Source organism: Stegodyphus dumicola, chromosome X1 (assembly GCF_044657685.1).
Source record: "Stegodyphus dumicola isolate Sdum_Otavi_A_Nest chromosome X1, ASM4465768v1".
Lineage (NCBI taxonomy): Eukaryota > Metazoa > Arthropoda > Arachnida > Araneae > Eresidae > Stegodyphus > Stegodyphus dumicola.
This window is the reverse complement of record NC_140780.1, coordinates 110,646,556-110,659,865: the sequence shown is the minus strand read 5'-3', so window position 1 is coordinate 110,659,865 and position 13,310 is coordinate 110,646,556. Positions and strand designations below refer to the sequence as shown.

Genomic DNA, 13,310 nt, shown 5'->3' with positions numbered 1-13,310 from the left:
CGTTACCAATAAGTAATCAGTCTTGGTTTTGAGAACGTAATATGCACATTTCTCTTTAAAAAATATTCTGTTAGGAACATTTGATTGTACTTCTGCCTTTTTTTTTTTTTGTTCATTATGTCTATTATGATTAGATTGTTATATCAACTAATACTTGTATATGGTATGCAGTAACATGCAAGTCCGCATTGTTTTGCTGTCCCTTTTTATTAACAAAAAAGTTAAAACTAGATGTTCTTCCATTAAACATCCATTGAGAAAGCTCACCAGGGGGCCAAGTGGCTTAAGTAGATAATTACTGGTGGATGGTCTTTGATTCAGTTCCTGTTGGCTGCATTTAATTTTAATGTCTTTTTTTATGTGTGAGATATATGCGGATCAGTTTGCCTTTGGAAGTCCTTCACAAAAAGTCCCACCGGGCAGGTAACTTGTATGCTGAATTATGGACAACGATTTTAGCAACACTTTTGAATTTTATACATTAAATGAATAGATATTTATGAGGTTTGATTGTAGTAGTCTGATCTGAAGGATAGCAAGATCCTAACATTGAACTCTCAATTTTTCTGTAAAGTATTGATATAAATTTGCTCATTTAAAAATACATAATAGTGAAAAATTTAATTGCCATTATTTCTGGGTTTCATATATTTTACTCTAAAAGGATTTCTCTTGTACCCACTTTGATATGATTCAGACTGTGTACTCTTTATATGTTAATAAATATCCTAACTACATACTAATTCAGAAGTCAAACAAAAAAAATCAGCGTTATATTTACAAAATTTTCACAGGACTAGTTTCGATGGTTTTACCGAACCACCATCTTCAGCTGCAAAACCGCAAATGAACAAGATAGGAAATAATGATTAGATAAGATAAGAAAGCCTGGACAAGAATAAGCAAGTGGCGCCATCTTTTGGTGAAACTAGAACTAAAACATAATTTCTTTAAAGGCCGAAGGCAAATTTGGATTGGAATTAGGATCGTTAACTAGAACAGAAAGATTTTTATGAATGTGAAATGCCTCTAGAAAATCCAGTTCTCCAATGGAAGATGTTTTTTGAATAATTTTGGCAGCAGAAAAACTGAAAGTGTGGTTTTCGGACCAACAGTGTTGAGCAACAGAAGACTTCTGTGTTTCCTTTTTCCTAACATATGCCTCATGTTCCTTGATGCGAAATTTTAAGGCTCTCTTAGTTTGGCCAATGTAAATTAAACCACACTGGCAAGGAATCCTATAAATACCCCAGGAATTCATATCCGGAATGGGGTCCTTGAGTATGGAACTTGGAATTTTATTGATGGGAGAATAAACAACCCAAAAGTTAAATTTCTGCAAAATATGTGCAACTTTATAGCTAATTGATGGAAAGAAGGGAATGACAACAGAATTTTTATAATCTCCTAAAACAAGAGTGTGCCTTTTAGTGTGTTGAGATGAGAATTTTTTAACTGCTTGATTAAATTCTCATCTCAACACACTAAAAGGCACACTCTTGCTTGATTAAATTACTTTAGATTAAAAGGGGAAATAAAAATGTTGCAAATACAATTCTAATGTAGTTGGATGGAAACTAAAATGTTAATAATGAAAAAAACTTAAATAACTACTATTTTAAGAAATAGAATAAAAAATTAATGAAAAATGTTTTTGAAAGTATAATTAATGAAAACTGGCAAAGCGCATAATGCCCCAATGGCAAACTTTGGGAACCCCTGGTATAACCTATTATCTGTGTGTCAGATAAATCTCCAAATATCAGCAGCATGTTTTGTTATTAATATTTTATTTAAATCGTGGTTAAATTATTGTAGTTAATCGCATATTGTTTTTATTATTGTAATTGTATGGATGAATTTTATGTTCCATTTCCCTTTTTTCATGTAGCCTGAATTTTTAACAGTAAATTATTTATTTTTAGAAATAACTTGTTCTACTGCTACCTCAACTGTCTGCCCAGATGTAGCTTCGGTGTCTAGATCTCAACCTGTTTTACTGCCAAAAGAATCTAGCATATAGGCAGAGGAGAAACAGTGTCATAACATTATGTGCCACAACGACTAACTTCAATCCTTGAAGGGTGGCTTTGTCAGTAGCGATTTGCTATTAGAGATCATTGAGTAACTGTGCATGTGACTGGATGTGTGTCCTGAAAAAAGCGATAATAATCTTGCAAGATACCTCTTGTAAATTACAAGACTTCCTTGTGCCTTCTATCCAGCTAGTACAAGTTTATCACTACAGTGGGCTCTGCTCTGGTATGCAGCAGCTTTTCATAATTCTAGCCTGTGCAAGGGGGAGGGAAGTGTGCCACATCAGAAGCTTCATTAAGTCCCCCTAAATCTGTGTTTTGCAATTGCTTTTATTGATAAATTTTTTAGGTAATGATTTACTAGTTTTGCATTTTATTACAGCATATTGCATACTCTCAAAAATTTGCAATATGCATTTTATTTGGTGTCTGTGTTTATATTGTTTGTGAAAAAGACAAATTTCATAATACACAAGATTAATTGTAGTGGGCTAGGATTAACCACACTGTACTATTTCTTCACGAATACCAATGGCTGCAGTGGATTCTGTATTTTTAAATGACTTGGTTTATAACAAAATCAGCTTTAAATGGACACATCCATGCTAAGTTGCACGTACATTTTCTGTTCATTGATTAAAATACGGGTTTTTATCTAAATATTGGTGATTGTTTATTGTATATTCAAGTCAAGTATGTCCTGGCTTAGAACTAATAAGCTCCTGTGCTTAGTTGAGATCTGAGATTACAACTATTAGTTGCCCTTATCAATGTTCCTATTATTCACTTGGCCACTATGGCATGCTGCCAGTACCTGAATTCTGAAATGGCAGGGATTGCATTTTAGTTTTTCTACATTGTAGAAAATATCTTTTGATTTCCCCTTCTGAAAATGCAAATATTAGAAGAAGAGAAATCTACCAAACTAAACTAAATTGTATCTTCAAGTACAAGATATCTGCTGTTGAGTTGTCAACTACCGAATTATTAATGCAATGATCTACAGTTAAGGAAAAATATTAACCTGACAGCAAGTGCCAAAGCAGGGTTCTTTTGAATTTGACTGATGTAGAATTGTCCCCTCCCCACAAGAATGTCTAATCAGATGATGAATTTTTTTAAAATTTTGCAGTCTTAGATATTGAAAACACATATTCATGTCTTTACATCAGATTTGACAAGTGCTTTAAAAAGTAGGAGTTTGAGCTACAACATTGCCAGTTCTATAAATAAGGCTGTGTAGATTTTGTTCCTAGTTTTTTATCTTGTACAGAATATAATTTTTGACCTTTGGTGATAGTTGCAGACGAGAGAAATATGGAGGAAATCGAACCTTTGTAAAGTACTATTTATATATATTATTTGAAGAATTATGTACAGTTTCAGTTATTTTCATTTAGACTTTGATTTTACAGTTTACTAATTTACATAGCAACACTGTTGTATTAAAAGCTTTTACAAAAAATTATGAATAATTTAAAATGGTGAAAAATATCCTTATCAGCTTTTTGCATTCACAGCTTTAAAGTAGAACATTTGTTTAATCATTGTAAAGTTACCTTTTAAAATATTTAATGAAAATTATGCATCTAGCTTTTTAAAGTAGTTTTTTACACTACTCATCAGTATTAGTTTTAAATAATTTCATTCATTGTCTCTACATATATTGTACCACTTTGCAAGAATTCTAATGATTGGATATTACAATCAAAATCATTTTAGTTTTAATGTCAAGAGCTTATAATAAATAGAAGTTAAAAATAATAAATTAAAAATCATGGGCAAAATATTAAATCTGTTTCAGTGTAACTTTTAATCAAAATATATTTAATTTATTTTTCTGCAACTTAAAAGTGAAAAAAATAGTTTAACATTGGCTGAGTTTAATAGTAGAAAGTAAATTAAAAAAAAAAAAAGATTTAAAAAGAATGTAAAAATTCTTAAATGTTTAATTTCTGTTATGGTTAAAATCAGTACACTTTTACCCTTTTTACTTAAATTACTGGTCAATACTTCTAATTAAAAGGAAGCATAAAATTTTCTGTAAGCCTTTCGTCAGATTTCGCTAGAAGCTATTGTTTTAGTACATTTTGCAGTGTCCCAAGAAAAGCATGATTCCAAATTTCTTTCTGTCTGGGGATATGTAAATAAACAGCATTTAGATTTCATAATTCACAATGGTACACGATTTTAATGTTCTTAAATATGTAACTTGTATTTTTATCTTCTGTGTTGTTGAAAAATTTTCTGTGACCTGACATTGAATACTGGATAAATATTGTTATAAATGAATTTATATGAATTTATTTTTCCCAAATGTTGATATGTGTTTAGTCATCTATTCATTTAGCAACTGAAATTTGTATGTGGATTTCTATATTTATATTCGACTCTTATTTAAATATTTCATATGTATTTCACTATTTTTCCTTTTAAATTTTTTATGCATTATGGTGCGTTGTCCCAAATTCGGAAGTCCAAATATTTTGTGCTGTCTTAGGTATTATATGTTATAAAATCATTGAGCTTTATATACGTTATGCATATTATGTGTTTATTTGCACAAAATTGAAGTTTTAAAGATGCTTTATTGCAAAGCAGACTAACAGTAATTGATACATTACTGGAAGAAATGATTATTTAATGCTTATCGCTGACAGTTACTGTGAAGTAAAATATTTGATTGTAGAAAAGTGCTCTGTTTTTGTAAACTTATTATAACATCTTTCCATATTCTACTGTATAGGTTAAACAGCTGCTACACTATATCAGTGATGTTATTTCGTTTTGGGGATTTTAATTAATGAATAGTAAGATATTTCTAAAGTCTGTTTGAAATGTCTTTTCATCCTTTAAATGGTTTGTTTTTGCTTAGTAATTTTGAGCAGGAATTTAACCTTTTCTAGACAGTCGTCCCATATTCACATTCCTTACAAATGTCTCTCACAGCCAGACTTCCCTCCCTCTTGCATCACTGGAGAATGAGCTTTTGAGATGGGTTATGCATATGGAGTTTTAAGTTGAACCATATTACTACTAGATGCTGTCCTGTATCTGAACTGAAAGTATAATGTAAACGAACAGAGTTCGGTTCATTAACTCGTCATGTGATTTAAACATTTGTCATTTGCATTTCTAATATCCCACCAAATCCCTTTTTTATCCCCCTCCCAACTACTATATAGGATCTTTTAGGGTTATGTGGGTTTCTGCTTTTGAATATATTATGCTTATTTTGCTTTTTATTTCAGAAAGCATTGACTTCAATTTATTATGGCGAGAAAGTGTTATTTATCAGAGGAAAGATATACATGCATGGTAAATGAGCTAGTTAGTGATGGTTTGTTTTTTAAAGAGTTAGAAAGCGATGTGTCTAATGATTCTGATATGGGTTATCTTGTCAGTGACTGAGCTCGCCGAGTGCTTACCTTCTTCTTCCTGTGAAATATTTTACTAATATATTATTATATAACATTTTACTAATAATATATTTGTGAAATATTTAACGTAAATGACAACTTAAGTAACAATCTAAAATAGAACCAAAAATTATGATGTTAGGATTTATTTATTTAGTTTTGTGATTTCCCCCCTGAAGTTAAGCTTAGTGATCCAAAACTCCCCATACTGTGGGACAAATGCTTTTGACTTCCTTCTGTCCCGAGAGAACATCTTAAACAAATCTCATGTTTGACACATTCGTGACGACATGCCATATCAAAAGGGTTGGAAAAAATTATCAGAAAGAAAATGGTTCATTGAGAAGTATTTTGTATTATGTTTCAAGATATTTATTGTAATCTTAGTGCTGGAAATGCACTGGGAGCCGCTGTCCAACTTATGGCTGCCTCTTTTATTTCACGTGCACGGAATCTTATTTCATGCTTTAAGTAGCTGTTCAAAACTTACTACATCCTCTGCTGCATTAGTGCCAGGGGGGGACCTTCATAGGTATCAAGAGGCTTTTCTGCATGAGATGCAGATTCAAAAGACCCATGTTCCAGTTTTTATTAGTATATGTAGGGCGCAGCAAGGACACAGTGGGGGGAGCTGGTCACAGACATGCCTAGGAAGTTTTCAGTTGTCAACCTTGCCTTGAGAAGACGAGGGGAGCCTTAGGGCCAAGGGAACTAACTGGCATGGTCCGCAGGAGGGTAGCACACTCCTCCATTATAAAAGAACTTCACAATGAGTATTCATGAAACAGGTTAAAGACAAGTTCCGAATAGCACCGGTAACCATTCTAGATAATGTATGCTTTCGAGTAAAGAAGAAATCCAACTTTGATTTCTGATAAAAATGCAAATTATATGCATGCTTTCATTAGAACTACATGTAAAATGTAATTCTCTTGGAAACAAGTTAACTTTGGCATGTGAATAATCTCTGTTTTGAAACCTCAGTATCGCAAAAGAAATGACTAATTATGTAGCAGTAAATAAGTGTGTGTTGTATCAGCATTAAAAAAAAAAGTACTGGAAAAATTTTTAGATGTAGGAAAAGAAAAGTATGAGAATATTTTTTATGTCTGTTCACAGCTTGATTTAACTTGATAACTTTTGTAGCTATGTATAACACTAAATTCTTGATTGTAATTTTTTTCTGAAAGAGTTTTAAACAGCGTTATAAATGTCTGCTTAGAAAATAATTTCAGAACCATCAAATACCTGCACTCTATTAAAATTCATTTTGCTGTCTCCCCCACACGCTTGTATTGGTAGTTTTTATTATATTACTTTCACTGATGGGAAGCATGTAGGTATTAGATATTTGTATTGATTAATGATATGAGAATTGTATACACAAGTATTATGTAGACCTTTTTATTTCTTAAATCATGTCTTTTCGTAATGCCAAACTTTATGTTAATGTTCAATTGGTGTCTAAATTCTTATCTGAAATTTTGGTATTTCTAAAGCAGAGTAGAATTTTTAAATAACTTTTTTTAAAGCAGAGTAGAATTTTCTGAATAACTTTTTTTCATGCTTAAATAAAGATACTGAACTTTTTGCACACTTATATACATAACATTTTCATATTTATTATTGGGGGGGAATACTTAAAAAGATAGCATGTTTCTGTTTTGTTTTATCAACAAATTGATTCACAAACCCGTAAATAGAATTTTTGAAAATTAAAAAGGCTAAAACAGTTATTTTTAATTTTCGTTTTCAGTGCGTTTCTCTGTCCTAGTTTTTAGTTGCTGTGTAAATATATTGTTTCACATGTAATGAAATCAAAAATAGTGTGTATTTATTATAGCAAAAACTACCTGGTGCTTGGCCCAGTACATGCATCTGAGAGAAAATAATTAAAATATATCATCATCATTATTATTTTTGATTTTGGTAACCTTTATGAAATTCAAAATAAATAAAGTAGATAAAATATCTAAACTTTTAGGAGCTCCTTCGCCCATAATTTTTTTTTTAACTTCTGTTAATTGTAGAAAGTACAGTAAATAAAATTTTCATCCACTGCCACATAAACTGATAAAGTAGTTGGAAGTATTTATCAGTAATCCCTTCTTCCTTTATAAACTGCAAATAAGTGTAAATGTTATAATGTGTTTCATGTCTGTTCATTATTTAAAAATAATTTTGTAAAACAAAAGAGAAGTAGAAAGAAGTGAGGTAAAAATAAAAAGATTTGGGAAATCGGAAAGCAAAATATTTTTCTATTGTTGGGTATCCGAATTTGGGATTATCTACTGTATGTTCAAGCTTTTCGCAAATGTTAATTCATTGTTCTGTGTGTTGTGTTTCCTTGACTTATATATCCTGAATGTATCTTAGTTACTATAATGATAGAAGTTTTAAGCTTCGTTTGAAATATTTTCACTTCTCAAAATATGCAACTTAAAAGCTGAAAAAGATTTTTGTATTATTAAAAATAGGGGAAAAGTAAGAGCATACTGATATAAATCTTGAAAACTCCCCCCCCCCCCCAAATGCAAAATTTTTCAGCATAGAGAAGAATTTTTTTTAACATGGTATGTTTTTATCAAACACGGTCTTTTTTGCAGTTAATGTAACTTTACTGTATTTTTAGAATTTAATATTTTACTTTAAAAATTTTTATTGTGTTAATGAAAAAATTATTTAGCATGCTATGCAAATCCATTGTATGAATTTAGCTTAAATGTGTAAATTGAGTGCATCTTTTCTCAAGTATCTCCCCCCGTGCCAGTTAGTATAAGGCAATGATTTATATATTGTAATTGTTTCTCTTGTGTTAGCATTAAATTTATAAGAAGATTTTTTTTTTTTTCATGTGTATTTGGGAAAATGAAGTTTTGAACTTTTTCTTCTTTCCTTCCTTTTTTTTTTTAATGCATTATTTTATAGTAATTTTGTAACTTCTTGCCGTAATGTATGCCATTTGCTTGGTATTTGCAATTCCAGACTTTGTAAAGGAGATGTATTCTGGTTAGTGAAAGCATAAGCACTGTGCTAGTATTGTAATGTTAGGCATGGACAAAATCAAATTATTATGAGTCTTTTAGATTATAAGTTTTAGTTTTTTAAACCCATTTTCGTTTTATTGCTGTTATTGATGTAATTTGTATATGAATTCAAATAGGGTTTTTTTATGTTGGACATTTTTTATAATTTAGTTTGCAATTAAATAGGGGCACATCTTTATCATGAAGTATTGTCTTAGTTTTATATCTGTTCATGCCTAATCCTTATATGCTGTTATTAATCATCATGATTATTGAATCATCTTCCATAATGCCACAGATGGCATCTCATCAAATATCAGTACCTGTCTGTCAGGGGAGCAGAGTTTCATACTAAAAAAATTACAATATTTCTGGAAGTGCCTCTTTGTTGTCGTGAGAGACCTGGAACTCTCCTCTCCTTAAATGTTTTTTTAAGTATTTTGGGAAATATTTCATTTTTGTCAGACCATCGAGGATTGCCGTTTATTCATCTGTAGGTCAGAAAAAAAAAGATTCTGATTTTATTTTTATACTGTAGTTTCTGTGTACAGGTAATGTCTGCTGTGTTGTAAACAAAACGTTCTGATGTAAGTTTTTCAATTAATGTGAATTTTCCACTTTATTGAATTCAGTACAGTTTAAGCTTTTAAAAAAAGGGGGTAAGTTGCTCATTATATCTGACTGTTTCAGGGTATTTTTCAGGTTTGTTTCAGATCATTAGAATGTAGGTATAGGTAGTATTTAAAACTGTATGGAAATTATATAGATTACAACTAGATTAAATATGTAGACTTGGAAACACACACAGAAAACCAGTTGTTTCTGTTAGGCCCACTCTGTGTGTACTTTATTTTGTATTTAATATTACTTAATTTTGCAATTAAGGAAAGTTTTATAAATATTTTGTTACATTGTTTCATCATCTTAATATACATTCTCATCATTATATAGAAATATTTACAAGTTATTAATAAATAGTGCATGAGATATAGTTAATCTCTTTATAAATCTTTGGTCTTGTACTTACATGTCTGTTTTCATATTACACTATAGCTTAGGGCTCATAGTTGCAAGAAGGACCAATGAATAAATATGGGGAAAAAAAAAAATCCGTGTTATGAAGGGGATTTAGATTTTTTGCTTGAATTTAAATTTCATTTAAAGCCAAATTTGGTGACTCTATTCTGAATTTAATAATAATAAAAAATTTTTTTAATTAAGGTAAAGTTTCCAAGCTTCCCATGTGTGCTTTTAGAGCTCATATTGGACCAAATAATGAAATCGCTTTATTTGGCTTAGTTTATGCTTTTATGTATTGTAGAACAATGAAAACATGTTTTTTCCTGCATAAAAAGTAACTTTTCATTAATTGTTGAATTCCAGCTTCAGATTAAAAATTAGAACCTTTTTAACATTGTGTATTCAGTGCTCAAGAGCATTAGCATTTGATTGGAAAACTGTCTGTTAACCATTATTTTTATAGAAAGAAAAGTTTGAAGTTAGTGTTCTACATTTTTTGTAGTGTAGCTTATGTTACTCTTAGTAATATATGTATATAAATACCAGGGGGTTGATGTACATCAAAATCAATATTTTTAATGAGTGCACAAAATTGTGATGTGCACATAAATTCTTTATAGCAATTGTTTTTATCTAGATTTTTAATTCATACTGTACTGGTTTAATTGGAATTTTTAATTAAAAAAGCAAATGTTTTTATTGTACTTATTTTCTGTTTTTATTGGTATTTTTAGCATTTTAAACATATTCTAGTCTTCTGTGTTATTTAACATAGAAATAGGAAATAATTATCATTTTAGCACTTCTGAAATCGTTGTAGATAAACATATTTCTTTACTCTTTAAAACACAGTTCTCTTTTAATATTTTCAAAAGTACTTTCATACGGTAATAACTAATATTTTTTGGATTACAGATATTTTAGATTGTTTAAAAATTAAACCATAGTTTGGATAATGAATGTTTAACATTTTGAAGAAGTACTTAATGTCTTTTTATCCCCCCCCCCCTTTTTCAAAAAGACGTGACAGACTTTTGAATTAGGCATGAAATCAGGTTTATACTGAATTTTCCTTTTACATAATTGTGCATAATTATTTACATAATCATTTAATTTATTTGTGCTGTTAGTGTACATTTTTTTCACATGAATTTTCATTTTTAGACTTATTTTGCTTGAAATTCTTTACTTTGTGTTTTAAAAATCCTTTTTGATAAAGTACAAATATAGTAGTATGTGTAGAGAATTTTGAATATTAAGATTTCTTTTAAGCATTGTGGAAGGAAATGATTCTCAATTTTTTTAATAATCATTTTCCTGTAAAATAAGGGTATTCATTATGTAAATTTTATTAAGTCCCATTATAAGTAAATATAACTTCATTGCTTTGAAATATTACACCTTTTTGTATATATGTATATGTTATATGTGTTTAATATTTCCTTATTTAATATCTAGTGATTATTAATACAAGATTGTTTCAACCTGTTACGTAGAAGTACAAGGTTAAAAACATTTATTTTGAAGGACTAAATATACATGTACAAGTGTAGCTTTGTCAAGATTTCATTTTAAGTATTTTTCTGTTTTAAGCTTTTGCAGTTCAAGACTATCATTTAATTGTGCGTTCTGTTAAATATAGTTTGAAGTGCTTTTCATCTTTCAAAGAAATTTTATCTGTTCTTTTATTGTGACATTTATTTTCCGTCCATATGTCTAAATGAAAATAACTTTAGAACAAACTTTTTTTCATTCATTCCTCAACTGTTAAGAATCTTAATGTTATACATTAATAATTGTGTTATTAAAGTTATAGTGAATAGAGCTAGTTTTACTTCCTTTCATTTTAAAAATCATTTCTTGGTCAATTTTTGCTTCAAATTTCAAAGCCAAATTAAAGATCAGTGATTGATGTTTGTGTGTAAAATGTGTATATTTTAAATGCTCTGAATCTATGACTGATAATTTTCCTCATTAAAAACATTTTTGAATGAAGTGACTTTTAATAAGTATTAGATTAGAATATTATTACTCTTTGCCGTAGTTGTGTATAAATGCGTGTAATTTCTTTGAACCCCAAAATGATTGGATGTAGACTTATATCAAATAATTTTTGTCTTTCAATCTGTATTAGCTTAAAATTTATAAGTTATGAAAATGAAAACACTTGATTAGGAAATGGGTGGAGGGGGTTATCAGTGCACTTTTTTCAGTTTAATACATGTAATATAGGTATAAATTCACTGTTAATTATTTATATTTTAATATTGTAATCCAACTTGTTACTATGTTGTTCATATTTTTATACTTACACAGTTTCTGTTACCATGCTGAAGAATATTTCCTTTTAATTTATTGTATAAATTTGGATAAAAATACTTTCATGAAACCATCTATTAAATGTTTTCTTATGGGATTAGGATTATTATATTATCCTGGTCTTTTACAAAGTGCATATTATTTATTTTCAATTACTCCTGCGACATATATTTTCTGTTACTATAAAGAAATGAATTTTATGTATTTGTAGAAAGCCTTCTGGTTTTTGTCATGATATTTGCATGTTGTACCTGTGTGATAAAGTAAAACTAAGCAAAGTTCTTTTTATAATGTGCTATTCCTATATATTTCATTTTGGGTTTGTACTTTCTTGATTCTAAGCTTTCTTAAACTTTTCTGTTGACAAATTTTGGTGTGTTAACGTTTTGTAATTAATCATTGATCTTCTCAACTTGATTCACTGAGCTTTATCCATTAAAAAATGTTATTTCTTGCTAGAATACAAAAGTGTCAAACTAGAATTTGGCAAAATCGAAAATTTTATTTGCAAATTGTGTAAGAGTTGTATCTTTCTCTTTCTACTTGTGAATTATTACTTTTTATGTCAAAAAGAAACTAAAGAACTATAATTTGAACTTTTTCCATGTTATATGGTGAAATTATATCATAAATTTATGCATTTGTATGTAGTTTATATTAAAATTGGGATATGCATCTGAAATTTTTTATTTGATGTATTGGACAAGCCATTGTTTTGTTGTTAGCTATGAAGGTAAGGAAATCTGAGCTCCAAAAATATGGTCAGTAAACAGTTTGAGAGCTTTATTAGCAGTAGTACTTTAGAGTGGGCCTTTTCTTCTTTTTTGTTTAAATTTTAAATGAACTGCTCTAAAATAATTGCATAACTTGTGTTTTGATCCACAGTCGTTCAATAACATCACATGACATTTTACAAATGGAGTAATTGATGTAGATTGTTATATATTTTTTCAGCTGCAGAAATGAGTGCCATATTCCCAAGCATGTTAATTTTCTTGTGTCATTTTTGGAAGGTCCTCTATCAGTATATTTGCTAAGGAAATGTGTTGTGATCATTTCTCATGTATGTGTCATTTATGTACCTATGTCCTGTATTTTCTCCCTTGATGTGTAATTTAGAAAAGTTAGACTGAGCAGTAAAACTTTGGAGTTGGTGAAGTAATCTTGAGATTCTTTATTTTGTTCTATAAAACATCTTTTGTTCTAAATGCAGCATTAGAAACAGTAAGTAAATAGATTGCAAATAAACAAGAAAAATCAAATTACCAATTTACCTTAGGCTTGCTGCGTAAGGTTATCTCATTATGAAAGTGTTTGAATCATTATAACGGGAATGCAGTTCAAATTTGCAAAGAAAAATATTCACAAGAGTTGCATGGCATAGATGATTCAACATTATGAAAATCAGTTCTTTAACTTGGGAAGCTACTTTCATGAAGTTGCATAATTATACAAGTAGGGATCCTTTTTCATTAACCAGAGTAATGGAC

At 29.5% G+C, this 13,310-nt stretch overlaps 1 protein-coding gene across 2 annotated transcripts in view; it reads left to right on the top strand.

Annotated features, from left to right (window-relative positions):
- put (activin A receptor type 2 punt) overlaps positions 1-12,982 on the top strand; it is a 64,847-nt gene extending 51,865 nt beyond the window's left edge. The window contains exons 10-11 of one of the 2 annotated variants that reach the window (XR_015038546.1): positions 1,926-2,385; positions 10,960-12,982. Coding sequence is in view for 1 of the 2 variants with exons in the window: in XM_085807765.1 (XP_085663891.1) it covers positions 1,926-2,023 (98 nt within the window). In the remaining variant the exon portion in view is untranslated. Of the gene's footprint in view, positions 1-1,925 lie in introns of both variants that reach the window. The other variant, XM_085807765.1, reaches the window with a different exon arrangement.
- Positions 12,983-13,310: the final 328 nt, after the last annotated feature.